The 19,664-nt window shown below is 31.9% G+C and overlaps 3 protein-coding genes across 3 annotated transcripts; all 3 read right to left on the bottom strand.

Moving 5' to 3' along the window:
• Window positions 1-507: 507 nt before the first annotated feature.
• Window positions 508-6,227, bottom strand: LOC115707468 (ferric reduction oxidase 2). Its single transcript, XM_030635444.2, has 7 exons — window positions 5,929-6,227; window positions 5,710-5,821; window positions 5,398-5,595; window positions 5,061-5,295; window positions 2,079-2,650; window positions 1,064-1,791; window positions 508-930 (listed from the first exon to the last, which is right to left on the bottom strand). Exons 1-7 carry the CDS (start codon window positions 6,137-6,139, stop codon window positions 791-793), a joined length of 2,196 nt encoding a protein of 731 aa, XP_030491304.2. The 5' UTR covers window positions 6,140-6,227; the 3' UTR covers window positions 508-790.
• A 5,489-nt stretch (window positions 6,228-11,716) lies between these two features.
• Window positions 11,717-13,740, bottom strand: LOC115706426 (probable receptor-like protein kinase At5g24010). Its single transcript, XM_030634076.2, has one exon. It carries the CDS (start codon window positions 13,426-13,428, stop codon window positions 12,019-12,021), a length of 1,410 nt encoding a protein of 469 aa, XP_030489936.2. The 5' UTR covers window positions 13,429-13,740; the 3' UTR covers window positions 11,717-12,018.
• A 598-nt stretch (window positions 13,741-14,338) lies between these two features.
• Window positions 14,339-19,010, bottom strand: LOC115706425 (uncharacterized). The gene is made up of 3 exons (XM_030634075.2): window positions 17,985-19,010; window positions 14,708-15,250; window positions 14,339-14,608 (listed from the first exon to the last, which is right to left on the bottom strand). Exons 1-3 carry the CDS (start codon window positions 18,810-18,812, stop codon window positions 14,504-14,506), a joined length of 1,476 nt encoding a protein of 491 aa, XP_030489935.2. The 5' UTR covers window positions 18,813-19,010; the 3' UTR covers window positions 14,339-14,503.
• Window positions 19,011-19,664: the final 654 nt, after the last annotated feature.

Below are 19,664 nucleotides of genomic sequence, written 5' to 3'. Positions count from 1 at the left end.
TTGGGCTCACTTTACTTTCGCTTTTAGAAAGTTCTTCCACAAGAGATAGTTTGTTGGACTTTACCTTCTGCTGTTTTTTTTTCTTTTTTATTATAAAAAAAAAACCTTATTGGAAACTAAAACAACAATAAAATATTTTTTAGAGACTTTAAAAACTAAAAAGATGCTTTTAAAATTCTATCCATGCAGTCCCTTTAGACTGGTTGTTTAAAAGAGCTTCTATGAAAAACCTAAACAAAACAACAATCAAAAGTAAATAAATCATTGTTAAAAAAGAAGAAGCAATTTTAGGCTATGTTAGGCAGGAAGGAAATGAATCAGAAGAAAAATATAGGAGAGAAATTTAGAGAAATTGAAATGAATATTATAAAATTATAATGATATCCCCTATTATTTTGTAGATGTAAATCTGTAATTGGTTCATTTGCCTTTTGTTTTTCAAACCTAGTAGTTTTGGATTTAGTTCATTATTTTTTTCATTTTCTTTTCATAAAACAATTGAAATATAATAGTAAATTTTTCTGTTCAATTGATACTGAGGTAGTACAGTAGTAACATTTTGCAACAATAAGTACACACAACAACTCACATTGGTCACTTTTATTCTACGGACCCAAATTACAAAGTTCTATTACATACATATACATATATGCATACAGGTACCTATTGTGTATAGATATTAGATATTAATTAAGAGAAACAGGTCAAAATTAGAAGAAAGCAGCACTAGTCATAGCGATACACAACAACACAAGTAGAAATACTAGAGTGGAGGGAATCACAGTCATAATCACCAGCTAAAGCTAATGGACTCAAAATGCAAATTTTCCACTAAACCAGAGGAGCATATATTGGCCACTTCATGCCTCAGCTGCTTTGGTCCACTAGCTAGAACTCCTATGCTTGATCCCTTGCACTCAAACAAAATCCCTGCATTAAAATCAAATCATCAACACAAAATTACTTTCACTTTCTTCTCACTCTTTTAAACTCACGTGAAAGTCACGTGAGTAAAAATACAATCAAAATCCATGCCATGCATATGTATTGTTGAATCACTTACTCTTGAGATCAGGTCTTTCACCATAGTGGACCTTCGTAGCTTCTGCCAAAGTCTGTCTCGGAAGGCTCTCCAGCTCTAATTCTCTCTCCGCATTATAAAACATCGATTCCGGCGAAGCCGTCGGCGTTAACGATGACCCATTTAAGCTCTGAATCTGCTTCGATTTCATGTCGTTTTCTCTCTTATTCCAAAACACCGCCAAGCTCGCGGTCGCTGTTATTGCGAAGCAAATGACCAAAATGTTTAGCAAAGCTCTGTACGAATAAGCGAAAACTTTGTTCGAGTTATGGTCAATTGGGTATATGTAAAAGCGATTGATAAGGCCGATCAACACAAGGAAGACGACGAAAGAGGAGGTTATGATCCCACCCAGCCAGATCCAGTGGTTCGGACCCAATACGGCGGAGATGGGTGAGTCGGTGGGTTTGGGCTTCAGCCATCGGATTCGGGAGAGGGGAATTTTAGTGGCTTGGGATTGTGGTTGTTGTTTCTCTCTGGTGACGAATGCTTCGATCTGGAGATTGAGGTCGGCGAGGTCGTATGGGGTTCCTGCGAGTGGGAGAACAATGTCTAGGGCTGCGAGGTCAGAGGAGTTCTTGAAAGCAGAGATCAAAAGAAGTCGTGGGGTTTTGGAATTGAGAGCTTTGGCATTGAAGATCATGTCTCTGATTATGGAGATGAATGGGGTTATTCCACTGCCTCCACTCACCATTACCAGGGTATCATGCCTTCACAAAAAACAAAATAAATCAATATATTATGAGGCTCATTACTGCAATTTTAGTCAATAACTAAAATCAATAAGTACCAACATGATGTGACTTTTATGAAAACAAATGATTGAGATGTATCATGTATAAATTAATGCAGTGTATTAAGTATTAATTTAACTCAGTTCAAAACTAGTTGGAATATCCTCTACTATATAATATATATTATAACTATATAATTGATTTATAATTTTTTATAAGAGCTAATAATAGAAACGTACAAAAAAGATGTCATATATTATTACCTTAGAAAATGAGTTGAAACAGGGCCATAAGGACCTTCAACAGAAACCTGAAGCCTGTCAACTGAGGAAGATGGGGAAGAAAGCAGTTGGTGAAGTTTCTTAGACCAATTACCTTCACATTTAATCAAAACGCTCAGCTTCTCAGGCTCCAATTTACTACTAGAAGTGATTGTGAAAGGGTGCCATTGAATCTTCGATACACTCGGGACATTAATGAAAATAGTGCTTGTGGGCTGAAAATTCAAGGCTTGTGTTTTGGAGAAGTTGAGCTCAAATGAGTCGGGCAAAATTCGAGTGGAGAGGAGACGAACAGAATTTCGAGACTGTAAAAATCTCAAGAAACGATCGACCATGAAGAGGTAAAAAGCAGGGAGCATAATGCAGGCGTAAGGGATTCCAACGTGGAGGACGAAGAAGAGAACGAAGACAATGTAAAGGTAATGTGTGTAGAAGAATAGCTCAAACATTTTTCGCCTTATCCGAGGTATAGCTGTGATCCACATAGCTAATCCTGCAACCAATGCTATTTCCCCAGCCACAACCGATATATCAACTTTCTCCCATGTCAACATCTGCAATGCATTATATATATATGTTATTGATTAAGTTCATCATTTCTTTATATATATGCTAAGATGAAGTATTATTTAATGTATCTTTGTTCACTTGAATAAAAGGTGTTGCAATAGGTTACCTAAGTCACACATTATTAAGATTGACGTCCTCTCACCTTTTATATTATTATAGTGTTATGGAGAATTTGGTTTATACAATGTACTTAAAATCGAAATTTTCTTATATTTTTTTTTTTTGTATGGATTCTGATTTTTATTTTTCATATTGTTTCAATAATTTTATTTTAAAAACAAAACTATGAATTTTTGTTAAAAAAAAATCTATAAAAATATATATTTTTTCATTTTTAGCTATTTGAAATAATCCCTTTAGAAAAGGCCATAACTTTAAAAAGTTTTATCATGATTATTGAAAAATATATTATTTTACAAAATTTGGAGTAGCCAAAGCTTCCATATCTCCGTCTCAAAACATATGTATTAAGTATTATGTTTGTAATAAAATCTTTTGTGGGGTCAAAAAAATTTAATCTTAAGTTTGACTGCACCATCTAAATTAAAAAGAAGAAAAAAAATGTTATCTTCAAATTTTTACGTCAAACCGAAAATATTAGAGTTGAATTTGCTACAATAATTATTAATTTGGATATCTTTGGTGGTGTAAGCAAAGGACATCACAGTGGGAGAGAGCCACTTGGGCTATGTTCCGTGTGGGCCGAGAGGAAAGATAGGCAATGATATGGGCTTAGAAGTTTGTAAGGTTTAGTCCACTTCCAAAGATGCTGGGTCATAAGTCAACGCCTATTCACTACACCCTACACGTGTCTTCCACTCACTCCTAAAGAGATTCTCATAAGGATAATTAGTCAAGCCAGGAGATGATCCTGGCCGTTCAATCAGTGAGCTAGTCATATCCACTACTTTTTAGTGATCGTAGCCGTCCATGTAGCTTGATAGGATGTCCAAATTTAGTAAAAGAAATCGTGAAAACAGATAGTACACTTATATATATTATCGTAGTGTAATAATAATTTACAAATTAATAATACAGCTAAAAATATATTTTTTAGGGGGTTTAATAATTATAATAATTATATATTTCGTATCTATGGCGTTTTGGACTAGTTCTAGTTAGTTTCTAGAGAAGAGAAGAGAACCAAGACTTGTGGAATATCTTTCACTTTTGGGGATGGACCACCACTACTAGGAACCATTGGACACACACACTCACTCATGATCAATAGATGATATATATATATTATATACAAACCAGAAAAGGTCTACGTTCATCTATATATACACGTGTATAAAATATTTATCAATTATATATATATATATATATCTTTTCTGGATTCTCCATTTTCAGTCAGGAAAAAAATCTGCATTGTTTAAATGATTACGTAGCATATATCACTAAAATTAATGGTGAGAATCGTTATCGCTCATGTGATTATTATTAATTATTAATTAGCATGCCATATACCCCTTTATATACTACAATTATATTATATTATATATACAACACTCGAATGTATGTTCTAGAATAATGAAGCAACTATATATGCATATGTTGACATGACGAACGGCAAACTCAAAACAATTAATAATTTAGAAAAAAACGTCGACAGAATTAATTTATTGGCATATACATGCTAAATTGCTAATAGACATCTATAATATATAATACTTTCTGTTGGGGGCATTAATAAATAATAAATAACGGTCAAAAAGTAATGAAATAACAATCAAATTAACTCTAGCATATTAATATGTATATTGTATGTACGCTACATTTTATTATGTCATATTTGAGAAGGTAGCAAAAATATGAGTCTAACCAAAACGCAACTGCGTATGCTTCCTTTATTCCTTTTTCTTTCTAAATAAGGGACGAAATTAAGAGCATTGCTATTGGACGGGCACCCGTGGTACTTAGCACTCTTAAACGTGTCACTTTGATTGGCTAGAGATACTTTCTAAAAGCTATTATATTAAATTATATGGACCCGATACTAAATTAAACCAATAATGATATTGACACGCTTTGGCACCACTGGTACTTTTTAGAATTCTCCGAAATTAATAACCATGTACGTACTCATATATTCATTGAATGAATGAAGCTGACTAACTTTTTACTCTTATAATAATATAATTAACTATTATTTCTCATTTTTTCAACAATCACTGGCGTATGGAATAGTTTAATTACTAACTGAATTTGTTATTTTTCATGCATGCATTAAGGAAAAAGATAAGGAAATTTTGACAGCAAAATTATTATATGACTGTAAATATTGATTGCAGTTGCAACAGTACGATAATAATAATAATAAAAAAAAAGTAATGACAGAGTAGTATACTTAATTATAAAAAATTAAGAGATAATTAAGATATTGATACGTACCGCTGAGATCTGATTTGTGAAAGCCCAAAAGGTGATGTAAGAAAGGCCATGAGCCGTGAAGAGAGTCATAACCATATGCCCCACCCATATGTGGTACTTGATGCTCCCCTCCGACGTCAACCCGAACACCGCCAGTACCGACGATCCACGCGCCACCGGGAAGAACAGAAACGACAGGCAGATGTTCCCAATCAACCCTAATCTCAGTCCTGAACTCTCAAGCTTCGATTCCCATCTGCCATTATAATTAATATCATGTATATATGGATATTAATTATTATAATATTTTTTTTTTTGTATATAAAATTATATTGCCAACTGCTTAATTAGTGCTTACAGTTTTTCTCCGTCTTCAGCTGCGGATTGGAGGGTAATTTTGGCAAAACTATTTTGTAAGTAAGTAGAAAAAGACCAAACGAGGAGTGCAATGAACATGACGAAGAAACCAAGCTCAATTCCCGTAACGATTCCCAAAGGGCCTTTCACAACCATAGGCTGTTTCCATAACCCTAAGATCTTCTTTTTGTTATGGCTTCTGTTACATATGTTTATAATTATTATTAGTTATTTTGAAAAAAAATAATTATTATTAGTTAATTAATAATTTATCCTAGTGTTCATATATATAGATTAAACCAAAAGTATATACCTTTCCGGAATATTATTATTATGATCATTCAAATGCTTTCCTAGATGGTTGTAGATGCAGCCCAAAACAGCGAAAAATAAGACGGGAAATGTGTACAGAAGAAGAGTCGAACCTGTATTATATACAAAAATATTATGAGATATATTTATTTAAATTAATACAATGAATTATGAAATGGACTATATATAATAATTATAATTAATACTTATTATATCGAACCTTGTGTTCCGAAATACTTGGAGGTATTAACCTTGGACTTGATACGAGGCTGCCATTTGAGCTTATAGGTGTTGGTGGGCATTATGATCCAAAGAAAAAAGAAACCCAAAATCAATATGATCATTAGGAGCCTCATGGCTGCTCTGATCGTACGGATCATATGTTGTTGATGAGAATTATTTGGAGTTTTAATCACCACTGTTGGATCCATCTCTCTCTCTCTCTCTGTGTTGTAGAAAAGCTGACAATATATTAAAAGAAGTCTTTTTTTGTATATGTGTTGAGAATGTTAGTGAATGTTGTTGTGTATTTATAGGGAAGGAATGTTAGATATCATATAATAATAACTGTTAATCATGAGTAAATATATATATGATTAATTAATAACAACAAGCATAAATATGGAATTAATATGTAATTAGAAGCAAAAAAAGACAAGCAGCATGGGTCATGTTTACCAACTATACATTTAGATAACCGCATTAATAAAACCAAATAGTTTTATTTTTCTCTTTTTGTTCTTACGTGAGATGACGTGGCAGTTTTGCCAAGTGGGGTATATCTTCAATTCTCATTACAATCTTAAAGTCAACTACATTTGCAAGAGTCATGCAACATTTCATGGTTTAAACTTAAATTGCTTAAATTGCATTCTCTTGTATATATAATCCCCTTTTCAAGAGTCGCTTTCATAAATTATCCACTCAAAGTCTCAAAGAGAAAATTAATTAAACAAATTAAGCAAATTAATTAATCGTTCATTGGTGGTGAAGCAATCCAATTTGTTGTTTTTTTCCTAAATATATATTAATATATGTCAGTAGTCATTATTATATGTGGTACTAATCTCTGAAAATGACAGTACGTACTTGGTGGTGTTTAATAAATACTCTAGGTAGCTTGGTAGATGATCCAAGTTTAGAGGATCTTATAATTTTGCTATAATCATATATATAAAATATTATTGAAAGAAACTTAAAGTAGGGAAATAATGGTAGTGTGAATATTATAGGTACGTAGGTTAATAGAAATTAAGGGAGCATGTGGCAAGATTGGATTATCGTAATTTTAGTTAGGGTGCTTGTGTGTTTGGTGTGTGTCTTTCTTGTGTCCATAGCTGATGTAAGAAGAACACATGGGACTATAGTACTGAGGTAAGCAGGTGTTTCATCATATGACTGTATTTCCACCATGTTTTTTTACACAATCAAAACGAGTTACCATGAAATCAAACACGGGATAGCTCGGCCCTCGGCATAGGCCGGCTAGGCTTGTGCCTAGGGTCCATCTATCTCAGGACCCAAAAAAAATATTTATCTTTTAAAATTATACCGTTTTTATTACTGATTTTAAAAAATACTATATTTTTTTTTCTAAATAAGGGCCTAAAATAATTTTTTTTTTCTATGGCCCACTAAAAGTCAGGGCCGTCATAACATATATATATATATATATACTAGAAGAAAGTTACGTGCAAGACACGTATATTTAGTTTTATGTTAGATGTTCTATAATTTAATTGAGAAAGATTCAATAAATAATCATATAATTTAAAATGATTTAAAAACTAATTTTAATTAGTGTGTGGGGTTATTTAAAAATCAATACTGAAAAGTCAAATTCAAAATTTACAGAAAGAGAAGAGGAGAATGGAGATTAGCTTGAAATATATTTAAAAAATAATAATGCCACACTTACTATGGACACTTAACTCGAGCCGGTAATAATAAAATTATAAAGAATAAGGATAGCAGACATAAAACTGGACATATGAAAGAAAGAATATAAAAAACAAGAAATATGATAGCTTACAAATAATATTATAACAAAACAATGCTCTCCAAATTTATCTTAATATCATTCTTCTCTTGAAGCCTCTCATCAATCTCATAGCACTTCATGATAGATTCAACAAAATATATGTGTTTATGTATATTTGGATTCAACAAAATATGTGTGTTTATGTATATTTGTTTTGAGCAAATCAGTAAACATATATTTTCAACAAATTAACTCGATAAACTCAAGATCCACATATATATATAAGTATTCAAATACAATTGTAAAATCTAAACTTAAAACAAAATCAAATGGACAATTCATGATCAACTAAAGCTATATATATACTGTTATGATTACATCAACCCAAATATTCTTACTTGCTATAACCGAATTATAAAAATTAAAAAGTATAATTTGAGATATATAGACTAAAATCATCTAAATAAACAAATAAATTAGTTACACATAGAATTATAAATGATACTTTTTTTAGAGTGTGTTTGAAGCTTATGTGAAATTTTTTGGATCTCTTCACTACTATTTTTTATCTCTATTTTTTTTTTTGTATAAATATATATGTATATAGAAAATTTATATTAAAAAAAATGAAAAATATACGTACATATATTTTATTGTTGTTAATTAAATTCAATATAGTATAGTAATAGAGAAAATTTAGAAATTAGATTTTTATTATGAATTTTTATTTATTTAAAATAATTAACTTTAATAAAAAAAAAGTTAGAAAAAATGAGAACGTACTCTTGTATATATATTTTGTTGGTTTTAATTAAATTCAAAATAGGATAATAAATTTATGGTTTAAATAATATCACATGAGAACAATATATAATATTGTATATATATAAATAATATCAGTTCAAATATCAAATATCAGTTTAAATGGGATTTGTTTTATTTTTATTTTATTATTTTATTATATATAAATAATATTTTATTATTTTATTAAATATAAATAAAAAGTTACACCCATGAATTTCTCATAAACCAAGAATTCAGTTATATAGGCACACTTTATATAGAATAGATATATATATTTATAGGCTTGATGTATAATAATATTTGAATTAAGACATATATAGGTGAATAAAATTATATGTATATATATCTTTCGGCTTATTATATATTTTCAAGAATAATACTAAGACCCAAAATTTTATGTACATCTTTATAAAAATAATATATTAGTGTTATTATGGTGTTAATAAAAGTATTTTATATATTTCAATTAATTTTTAAAATTTACTATTAATATATTTTTTTGAGCAATTTGCGGCGAAACCCCCTTATGTTTTGATTTTTATACACTTAACCCCCTTATCTTTATTTTTGGTGGCAAAACCCCTTTATGTTTTAATTTTTATACACTTAACCCCCTTATCTTTTTTTTTGGTGGCAAAACCCCCTTATGTTTTAATTTTTATACACTTAACCCCTCTATCTTTTGTTTTGGTGGCAAAACCCTTCAGTTTACTTTTCTTTGCAAATTTAAAGTTTTAGTTAAATATTACCATTAAATACTAACTGGATTACTACTGTATCGACTTCGAGGTTTTACCGTTACATATACAAAGGTGTATACAGTGGTCATCCAGTTGATATTTAACGGTAATATTTAACTGGCGTGTCAAATTTGCAAAGAAAAATAAACATAAGGGGGTTTTGCCACCAAAAAAAAGATAAGGGGGTTAAGTGTATAAAAATTAAAACATAAGGGAGTTTTGCCACAAAAAAAAAAAGATAAGGGGTTAAGTGTATAAAAATTAAAACATAAGGGGGTTTTGCCACCAAAAATAAAGATAAGGGGGTTAAGTGTATAAAAATCAAAACATAAGGAGGTTTCGCCGCAAATTGCTCTATTTTTTTTAAAAAAATTCTTTCATAATTTTTTTGTGTTAATTTAAAATTATATTTTATGATGTTTTCATATATTTTATTTTTTATTCTAACGTTATTTTATATATTTTATTTTATAAATACTTTTTTTTTAGGATATTGATCGATAGGATGTGAGGAGGAAGAGAAAATTAGTATAAATTAAAAAAAATATAAATTTTACCCAAAATAAAAAAAATAATAAAATGAAGTGTCTAATTATAATTTGTTAAGTGCAAATAAAATATTAACATACTTTCACATTTTGGTCCTCACCTTCAATTTTTTCACATTTATATTCCCAACCTTAAAGAAAGAAAAAATAGTATTGTTCCTATTTTTCACTTTTTAATCCATTTCATCTACCAAAATTATAATATATTACTTTTTGTTATTGAATTTCGAATTTTATAATTACTAATTTATTTGAAATATGGAATAATAAAGTTGAGATTAAAATAAATATTTTGTAATTACAAATTAAGATTGTAACTACAGAACGAAAAATCAATGAAGATCAAAAGTGCAAAAAAAATAAAAATGTACTAAGTTTTTATACGCAATATCAACAATCTTTGCAGATTATTACAAGTTTACGGAGCCACGTGCAAGGATAAGATTTATGAGTAAAATCTCAAAAATAAAAAGCTTTTAAATTATACATAAATAGACACCCTCTTAACAAATGAATCTTGCTAAAACTTTAAGTATATTCGAACTCCCTTCGATCAACTTGAAGAGTTCTTGTTTCCTCTCGAGGCAAGACTTGAACCAAAGTCCTTCCACTAAAGTCTTGAAAAACCTTCTTCCGCTTTATTTTTCTACTTGTAGACTTGATTGACTACTCAATACAAATACAAAGATATAAAAACAGATGTTGAGTCAAACACTCCCCTTTACACAAAGACTCTGTATTTACAATTTACAATATATATAACAATGAAAAACAGAGATTAAACAAATAATTAACATACCAGCTAATATGAGTAAAATATTTATAGACAATATACTCATATTCGGTAGCTAATACAAGAACTAAATTGTCCATAGCCTAAAAGAAAAACTATCCTGAACGATTGCTTTGATTAGCTCAATATAATTTTTGAGTATCTTTTGTTTAGGTTATTGTGACTAGTGTTTTCTTTGTGACATGATTTTGTTTTATTTTTTTCGTTGTTAGTTTGTCTTTTTGTTCTTCGATAGCTCGCCATCGAATCGCCGTTCATTTTCTTTGTTCTCTGCAATTGAAGGGGTTGTTAGTGGTATAGTTATGTACTTTCCACAATAGTTGTGTATGCCCAAACTAAGGAGTTAATTGTGATGCTATAATCTTTTCATCTGATTTTATTTTAATTATTTTGTCAAACAATCCAAGAATCAGGCAATGGTTTGGTTGGCTCATTTTTCTAATTCTAATACTGATTTTGTTTCCAACAAGAAGAGATGTTCTAACAGAATTACATCCTAATGTTTTAGTTGATTTTTTTAATAGAATTGCATACTTTTAAACTAAATGAAAATATTAATTAGTTCAATGTTTTAAATTTTAGACACTCCATTCAACATCTGATCTAATACAATTAGATATTTAATGTTTTAACGGTCAATTATAATTAATTCGGTCAATTTTTATTGGTTTGGATCGATTTTTTCACACCTAACACTTCCAAATATAACAATTAAATTCACAACACTATACTCCGGAATAAGACTGCTATAGGTGTCTTCGTTTTCGTTTCATTGTATTAATCGTTATAGTTAGTATTATAAGTTAGTCGTTTTGGTTATTTAAGATTGTTAATGTCTGATTTGTTGTTTGTTATGCTTTAAACTGTCAAATTTTAGTTTACAGAGTCTTGATTTTCTTGTATTAACCAATGATGGGTTAATGCTAATATGCTATAATTGCAAATCCTTTGTTACTCTTTCACTGAAATTTGTCTTCGTATTTTGCCTTGGTTAAGTTTCTACATAGTGCAACACACAAACTTTTGGTAGCAAATGGTATCGATCCAAATTAGAAGCAATTACATAAAGACAATCACCTCGAACTTTACCAGTATAAGATGACTAGTGGAACTTCTATGGTTAGAGAAATGAAAATTCCCAATACGGCAAAGCAAAATCAAATACTTCTTAAGAAAAATATGTACATAGACGAAAGCTTATACATTTGCATTTTTTTGCACAAAAATCATTACAAAGTTGACGATATTTTCTAGTATAAAATTAGAAATATAAAACAAAATTAAAACTCCCATCGAGTAAACACTATTAGGTAATAGGTACTTCAAGTTCGAACTAAATTAAAAAAAAAAAAAAACACAATCGTCTTGCTCCCTGAGGTAAGCTATTTTTCTCTGGCACGTTCTCTCACAACGTTTTCACGACGAACAGCCTTCTTTTGCTGGCTCAAACGCCAAGTTTGGCATCAAATTCTGAGACATTCACAGGCAATTTCGACCACCCAAGAGACTCCTTTGTCTCAATAATCTTTCTACGCAAAACAATAGATAAACTCATAACCAATAACACAGCAGCAACTAAAGGTATCAAAAGACCAGTTCTGCCTGGCCAAAGACTCAAAACAACATCAGCAGAATCAAGACCATCAAAACTGCCCATTGAGTTACTCAACTTCAAGATCTCAACCCCATTAAGGATACCATCAATGACATACGGCATGCTGTCCTTCGAAGGTCCAACACTCACATTCAAAGCACCAGAAATATCTGAACCAGCAACAACTATGTCTGCATAGTACGGAGAGGCCAGCATTTCGTTTGTGGCACTTGATAAATCCAAGTTCTCCAATGCTAGTTTCCCATTTACATAAACATTGAAGAAGAGAAGCTCAAGTGAGATACTAGCAATATCACAGAAATGCAATCGGACAAGGTAATTGTATCCTTCTCCGGCCACCGGGAAAACCCATGTCATGTTAAGGTTCGGGATCGAACCGTTGGTGCTGCGGATCAATCTTGCGCTCTTGTACACGTTATCCGGTCCAATTTCGCGGCTTGCAAATCCAGTCTGGTACTTGATTCGGCCACCGAAATACACCCTCTCCGTTCCGGAACTCGACTCCAGATACTCATCATCGACAACCCATGTTCTCCAAAGAGTGTCGTTATATGGTGTCACCTTAGGACCTCCAACGTTGACTCTGTAAACGACTTCGAGAGCTTGGTTAGACCAGCTATCGAAATTCACGTTTTCATTAGAGTTTAGGGACAAGGAAGTATTAGGGACGAGGTCCTTCGGAGCAGAAATCACCTCGATCGCGTTCACAAACGCGAATTTTGAAGAATCAGTGGGAAAAAACCTAATTAGAAGTTTTTCGGCATCAACACGAATGAGGTATTCCTTGATCAAAGGGGTTTCAGCTGAATTACCGCCATTAAAGTTGCTCAAAACGACGTATTTATCAACAAGAACGTGAAATTGAGCGCTACCGAAATCGAATTTTGAGGAATTGAATTTTTGAAAATGGAGACGTACCATGTGGATCCCTTTCTCTCTGATCTCGAATTTGTACTCCGAAGGCTTCTCGAAAACCCTAGCTGTGTCGTACAGTGGGGAGGAACCGGCGAATGAATTTTCATTTCTGAGGGCAACAGACCGATCCGAGGGGCAGAATGGTAAATTTCGGTTAGACCAGTCGCTGGAGTATAGACGATTGTCGACGATGGTGGTCTCTACGGAGCCGCAGTTTACGAGGTGGTTGTCGACCGGAGAGAACCGCAAGTAGGAGAAAGAAGGTGGGAACGAGAGTGACAGGAGGAGTAGAGAGATGACGAAGTTTCTGTACCGAAACTCCATTAGAGAGATAGAGAGTCTGTTGGGGAATTTCGTCTGGGTTTTGGGGGTTTGGATTGGAATAAAGGAGAAATGTATGAGTTATTGAGTCGACACTGGAGCGAGTTGGGGTCCACACGTACGAATATTACAGGCTGGGAACGACGACGTCTGATGAAGAATTGTCTAAGCTAAACACGTGTTGACGAAGTCACTTAACTCACCCAATACGGCATAACCTCCTTTTAATTGAACCAACTAACACCTCAAACGCTACCCTTTCCAATGTCGTTTCTTATGTTAGTAATGGAGTATGGACAATGCTTGTCTTGTTTTGGCACGGGATTAATAACCAAACCACAGTAATTTATTGTTTTTATCATGTCTTAATTAACTGTTGCCGAAATTAAAAGTTCAGTGATACTCAATACTCATCTTCGGCAGCTGTCCTTTATTATTGGGTCTTCCAATTCAAACTCAACTAGATAAGCCAGCAATTAATTGAAGAATAATAGACCAAACAACTCGAATCTAACACTTTTTAGTTTTTACCTTTTTGGATTTTCCAATTTCATGTTATTTTTTTTTTTTATTGAAAATAATGGTGCTACGTACCTGTCAAACCTCAATCTTTAAGCCTCATATATTAGTGCCTTTGGTCACATTGAATTCCACTTTATATAGGGACGGATCTTTTGAGGATAATTGAGCACTCCACAACATGTATTATTTGCCGTTAATTAATCAAACTGATGTTTCTAGTGATCGAATTTGATTATTATATGTTAATACTCATTATTAGGGTCATTTTAAAACTTTGATATGGATTGAATAGAAAGTGAAGGGATAAACTCCATCTAGTGGGTATAATTGCATAATCGAACTCCTCATTCTGTGCCCTCTAGCGCTTCTCTAATAAACTTTGGAGGTTCACTTTGGTAAAAAGATTTTTTTCGAATCTATGGTTGTGTAATCAAATCTTAGGACGTGTGGTACACTAGATATATATAAAAGAAAGAAAAACTCTGAAGAGAGAAAAAAAAATAATTTAAAAAAGAAAAATAGAAGCATGCTCTCTACTTCTACATTTAAATATCTTTCACCGTAATTCCACAACTTCATCTTCATTGCAAACTCCAACATCAATTATCATACTGCCTGTCTTCTTTGATGGCAATATTCTGCAACAATTCCTCCTTGGAGCCTAAATAAAAACACATATTGAGGTTAAACAAATAAATATTTTGGGATAAACTAAAAAAAGACTACATTTATAAAAAAAAAATAATAAAAAGAAAATTACCTTATTCCACATATCTGGGTCGGGTCTTTTGCGAACCTCGATGGTGTGGATCCGAGAAGGATCAGGCATTTTCCATGGGCAGGTCATGTTGGATGCCCGATTGAGAACATAGACGGTAGTGGTGCGGTTCGATTCCGGGTGGAAAGTAGAGTTGGCCAAGTAATAGGGAAAGGGTTTTTGACAAGTGTTCCTGCTGAAAGGGCGGGTGTTGAAGGCGTAGCCAGTGTAGTCAGCTCTTTGGTACCAATTAAGGAACGTCCTAGCTGGCATTTCCATGTCACGCACCGAAAAAATCCCTCGAAATATTTGAACCGCGTAACCCCAAGACACTGATACGGTCCAGCTCCGCCTCTTGTCGTAGCAAATGGACTGTTGCATTAGCCCAGCTGAGTCCAGCTCCATTGGGCCTTTCAGCCTTTCCAAGGCTTTTACCCGATTTGTGTTTGGGAATATGGGCTGGACTACGTCTAGGTGGTGTAATGAGACTAGAGGAGCGATTGGATGGGCCGTAAGAAGCCCAAATAAACTGCCGTACACATCAAACTGCATGCAAAGATAATAGCCGAGATGAGTGGAGGTTCTACCATCAAGTTGAATTGAAGAGTAATGAAGTTCAAGTGCTTCAGTCAATCATAAATTATTTATCGACTTTCTTTATCTGAATAACCGCGGTTACTGTTGAATTAAGTGCTTTAAAGCTAGAAAAAGGCTGTATTAAACAAGGATTATAAGGAAATAGCTGCTTAACCACCCAGATTCTCAAGTTGATTGCGACTGAATCAAAATTTAATAAATACAATAAAATCTAGGTCGCGGATTTAATCAGTAATAACGAAACAATAATAATTAATACAGGCAAATAAATGCATTATTGATTTTCATTTATTTCTAATTTACATAGTAGTACACATTCTAATAGAAGCAACTTGTTACACGTACACAGAAGAAAGATAATAACAATAATAATAGTAATAATAACAAAAAAAAAATGTTCACCATCTTTGCCTATTAAAACCTGTAAAGGTGAATTTCACCTCTTTAATAAAGTAAAGTAAACTACCCCTACATTTTTACAAACAATGACTAACTGCTTAATTTTTTATTTATTTTATAATCATTGTTATTATTATTAGCAAGAAACTGCTTTATTTTCCTACAAGTACTACCGATTTCAGCTTTCTACTTCAGATGTTCTATATATATATATATATACTTATTTTACAATGTCAAGATTGACGCAGTTATGTAACTTGTATTTTAATCCATTCAAAATGGAGTTGGAGGCAATCTTATTCTCAAGAAAGAGAAAAAAATTGAGGTTAAACCATTTTTGGTAGATTAATTGGATTGACTAGTCTATAGGGTTCATTATTACAATTACAAAGTTGAAAAGGTAGCCAAGAATAATAAAGTCATGGGTCGAAGTAAAATCTGAATTTAAGAGGTTCGGTAGATAAGTTGAAAATTTAATTAAGTTCTTTGAAGATTTACTGTGAGCGCCTTGCCTTTCTATTTTTCAATTTTTTTTGATAACTACTGAATCTGAAAGTGCCTTTCAATGCGTTAAAAACTTCCCTTCAGAATGATTTATGTACTCAATTTGTGCCACGTGGTACTCAAAAGTACAAAAATAAAATCAAAAGATTGAAATAAATGGGGCAAGAAGACAGGTAGAAATTGAATATTCATTAAGCACAAAAATATGGTCGTTTAGCCAATGCCCAATGGCATACTTAAACGTAGCCTACACACTTCACAGTACATAGCATTGGGAAACTGAAATGTTGGTAGCAAAAATAATATAATTATTAGTTTAATTAAATATTAAATTATATAATTTAATAAAAAAATATTAATAACTAATATAAATTTACATAGTATACTAATTTTTATTATTTTTTTACAAAAATATTGCTAGACGGTATTTTTTACATTTTTACTATATTTTTTATAAATTTAATACGGCAGTATACTGTGTTCAGTTTTTACTATTGTTCTACAAGTATTTTTTGATTATTCTACTGTTGTTTTGAGTTGTTTTGTTTTGTATTTTACTGGTGTTTTATAAAAACACAATATTTTTTAAAAAAAATTCGTGTGAGAGTATTTTTATAAAAATTAACATAATTTTAATATTTTTGTAAATTTTTCATAGCTAATCTTTACACTTATACATAAAATTAGACACTACTAGTACTAATGTCCACTAGCAATAATCGATTTTTTTTTTTTGCTTGGAAGAAGCACCCAACATTTGATGCAAAAGGCAACACAATATAGGGATCACGTGACACATGGGTATGATGCACGTGGGAGATAAGCGTGATTAGCGGTCAGAAGAATATAGCAAAACGAAATAAAATAAGGGACGGATATGGAAGTGGAGAAGGTAGATGTGGTTCGAACCGTAGGTGTCCACGTATAAGGTTTTGGTTGCGATATTATAAAGAAATTTTGTTATATTGACTCATAGCCTTTGGTGATTTGTTCACTCCACCGCCATGGACCTTGGTTTTTTTAATTTCTAACTTCGTATCCAACATATTGGACGGTCGTCCGTGGTCAACAAATATTTTTTTTTGTAGGTAAACCAATAACTTTAGTATTTTAGTTACATAAATTACATCATATTTAATCTATAATAAAGTCAATATGCAATTATGTAAAACATTCTGATTATTATTTTAATTTTATTCCAAAATTTGATCACTGCCAATTCTAAAAATTAATAATATATTTAATTCTCAATAAGATAACTTTTAACTAATTTAATTTTTCTGAATTAATAAAGAAAAAATGTTATTAAAGTGTCACTTTTAAATGTAATATTATATATTATATAATAAATTTCTAACCAAAACCATTATTTAGCAACTAATAACAGAGCTGGCTTAAAACTCTCACCTTTTGTTATAACCAATATACCATTTGTTATACACATTATTAATTATTATAATATACTCGAATAATAAACTTCTCTACTAGTGACTACCCCATTTAGTTTCATATAAATGATATTCTAAATTCTAAAAATATAATCTTTAATCTCTGACATAATACTAAGAGTGATTGATTAATTGTTTCCTAATTAAACACTAATTTTTAATCATCACAGTAATTCTCTTCTATGAAGAGTTCTTTCTTTTTTATTGTTTAATTCAATTTTATGTTCCCCTGTTTCTGACAAAAATAAACATGAAAGCTTGAAACTTGAAATGAAAATGGAAATCCATAAAAAAAATAAATTAAAATTAAAAAATAAAAAAACAAATCTAACCTGGTGAAATCCTGGTTCCTTGGTGAGAGGGACGCCGAGTTCGGCCATACAAGCTTGCATCCGATCATCTGAGCCGTACAAACCAGGGTACCTCTGAATACACCTGTCTTGCATTTTCGCCAGCTCCTTTGCTAATGGATAGCTAATGGCGAATCCACCACCGCCGTAAGCCATGTTATAAGAGAAGTGAATATTCTGTAAATGGCTCTCTGATGAGCTCCCAATATAATAAAATTGTTCGTGATCGTACTTCTGCAAAACCCTAACCAAATTATCAGCCACGAATACAGTGTCATCGTCCCCCATCACGAACCACCTCACTCCTTCCGTTTCCCCAAGCCGCAAGGTCTCGGAGATTATTCTCGAGATCCGAATCGCGGAGCGGTGGCCTTTGGGGTTCTTGTATTTGAACTTGGTGGTGTTGCTCGAGATCTTCAAAGGGGGCAAACTCAGTTCGTCTTCGGACCTGGTCTTGACGGCCTTGTCTAGCCAAACTACTCCCCGCATTCGATCTGGCTTCCACCACAGCTTGATGTAATTCTTTCTCTGGTTCCAGAGCTTGGCCGAAGCCGCAATGCCGAAAATGATATGTGAAATATTGGTTTTGAGTGGCTCAATGGGAGGCGGTGGGTCAGAATTGAAAATGGCAATCGATTGGGGATGCTGAGTGAAAATCAGAGTTTTTCTTTCCTTACAATTACTGGAATGTGTGACGAATTTGATGGAGTAAGAGATGTAGGTGAGGAAGATTAAGAGAAAGAACACCATTAGCTTCGTCATCGCCCAGGTGGTGTGGAAGGTTTCTGGATTGTTCTGAGAGTTTTTCATGGCTTTTTGTAAATAAATATGTGTTTGTGTTGAAAAATATTGGTTTCTATGCCTCTTCGTCTTTTCACCCGGTTAGGCTGCTGTTTGGCTGGCGAGAAAGTTGAGAAGGAAAATATAAAAGCACTAAAAATTAATTAACTTTTAAATTAAAAAGAATACTGAAATGAAATGAAGGCGCGTGTTTAATGTGAGCTGTGAAGAGTATAATGAAGAATACAGTTCTTATATAAGGGAATTCCCGAGCTAATCTAAGCTATAAATTTGGATTACATTTCCAATTAATCAAAATATTAGATGTTTTAGTTCAATAAATTATATTTTTTTTTAAACAAAAATCAATTTGTTATATTGTTGTGTGAAAGTTTGTGATACTTATTCCTCCTAATTCACATGCTACAAAACTTACCTAACATTTTGTTTAGTTTTTAATGTTGCAACCTAATAAAATTTAACACATTTTCTCTTTTAACAATTTTTCTGCAAAATAACACATTAATTGATGTGGAACAAGAAAAGAATAACATATTTATTACTATAGTGTATTAGTGTTGCTTAAAGTTAAACCTTATAATTAATTCATAACTCAGACAGTAATAATCTTTTTCAGCTTAATTTTAATACATTCATTAATGGCCAAAAAAAAAACACATTAATTTATATATTTAAGGTTGAGCGTGACATGATGATATATTATTTTATAAGATAATAAAAGCTAATGAAACATAACATTTATGAAAAATATCAGCTTGTTTTTTAAAAAGAGGTTGAATTTATTGGTCATGGAAAAAGTAAAAAAGAATCAAAACGTATTTGGATTAACACACAAATTATATATAGTTTCTTAAAATGATT

This window comes from Cannabis sativa, chromosome 1 (assembly GCF_029168945.1).
Source record: "Cannabis sativa cultivar Pink pepper isolate KNU-18-1 chromosome 1, ASM2916894v1, whole genome shotgun sequence".
Classification (NCBI taxonomy): domain Eukaryota; kingdom Viridiplantae; phylum Streptophyta; class Magnoliopsida; order Rosales; family Cannabaceae; genus Cannabis; species Cannabis sativa.
The sequence above is the reverse complement of the archived record's forward strand: the minus strand, read 5'-3'. Positions and strand labels throughout refer to the sequence as shown.

Excerpts from the sequence above, each read along its gene's own strand:
- LOC115707468 (XM_030635444.2), bottom strand. The coding sequence starts at position 6,139 with ATGGATCCAACAGTGGTGATTAAAACTCCAAATAATTCTCATCAACAA. Across the intron at positions 5,596-5,709 it reads AATAATAATATTCCGGAAAG|AAGCCATAACAAAAAGAAGA; the intron begins GTATATACTTTT and ends CATATGTAACAG. Across the intron at positions 931-1,063 it reads TGAAAGACCTGATCTCAAGA|GGATTTTGTTTGAGTGCAAG; the intron begins GTAAGTGATTCA and ends ATTTTAATGCAG.
- LOC115706426 (XM_030634076.2), bottom strand. The coding sequence starts at position 13,428 with ATGGAGTTTCGGTACAGAAACTTCGTCATCTCTCTACTCCTCCTGTCA.
- LOC115706425 (XM_030634075.2), bottom strand. The coding sequence starts at position 18,812 with ATGAAAAACTCTCAGAACAATCCAGAAACCTTCCACACCACCTGGGCG. Across the intron at positions 15,251-17,984 it reads AGGAACCAGGATTTCACCAG|TTTGATGTGTACGGCAGTTT; the intron begins GTTAGATTTGTT and ends CTTTGCATGCAG. Across the intron at positions 14,609-14,707 it reads ACCCAGATATGTGGAATAAG|GCTCCAAGGAGGAATTGTTG; the intron begins GTAATTTTCTTT and ends GTTTTTATTTAG.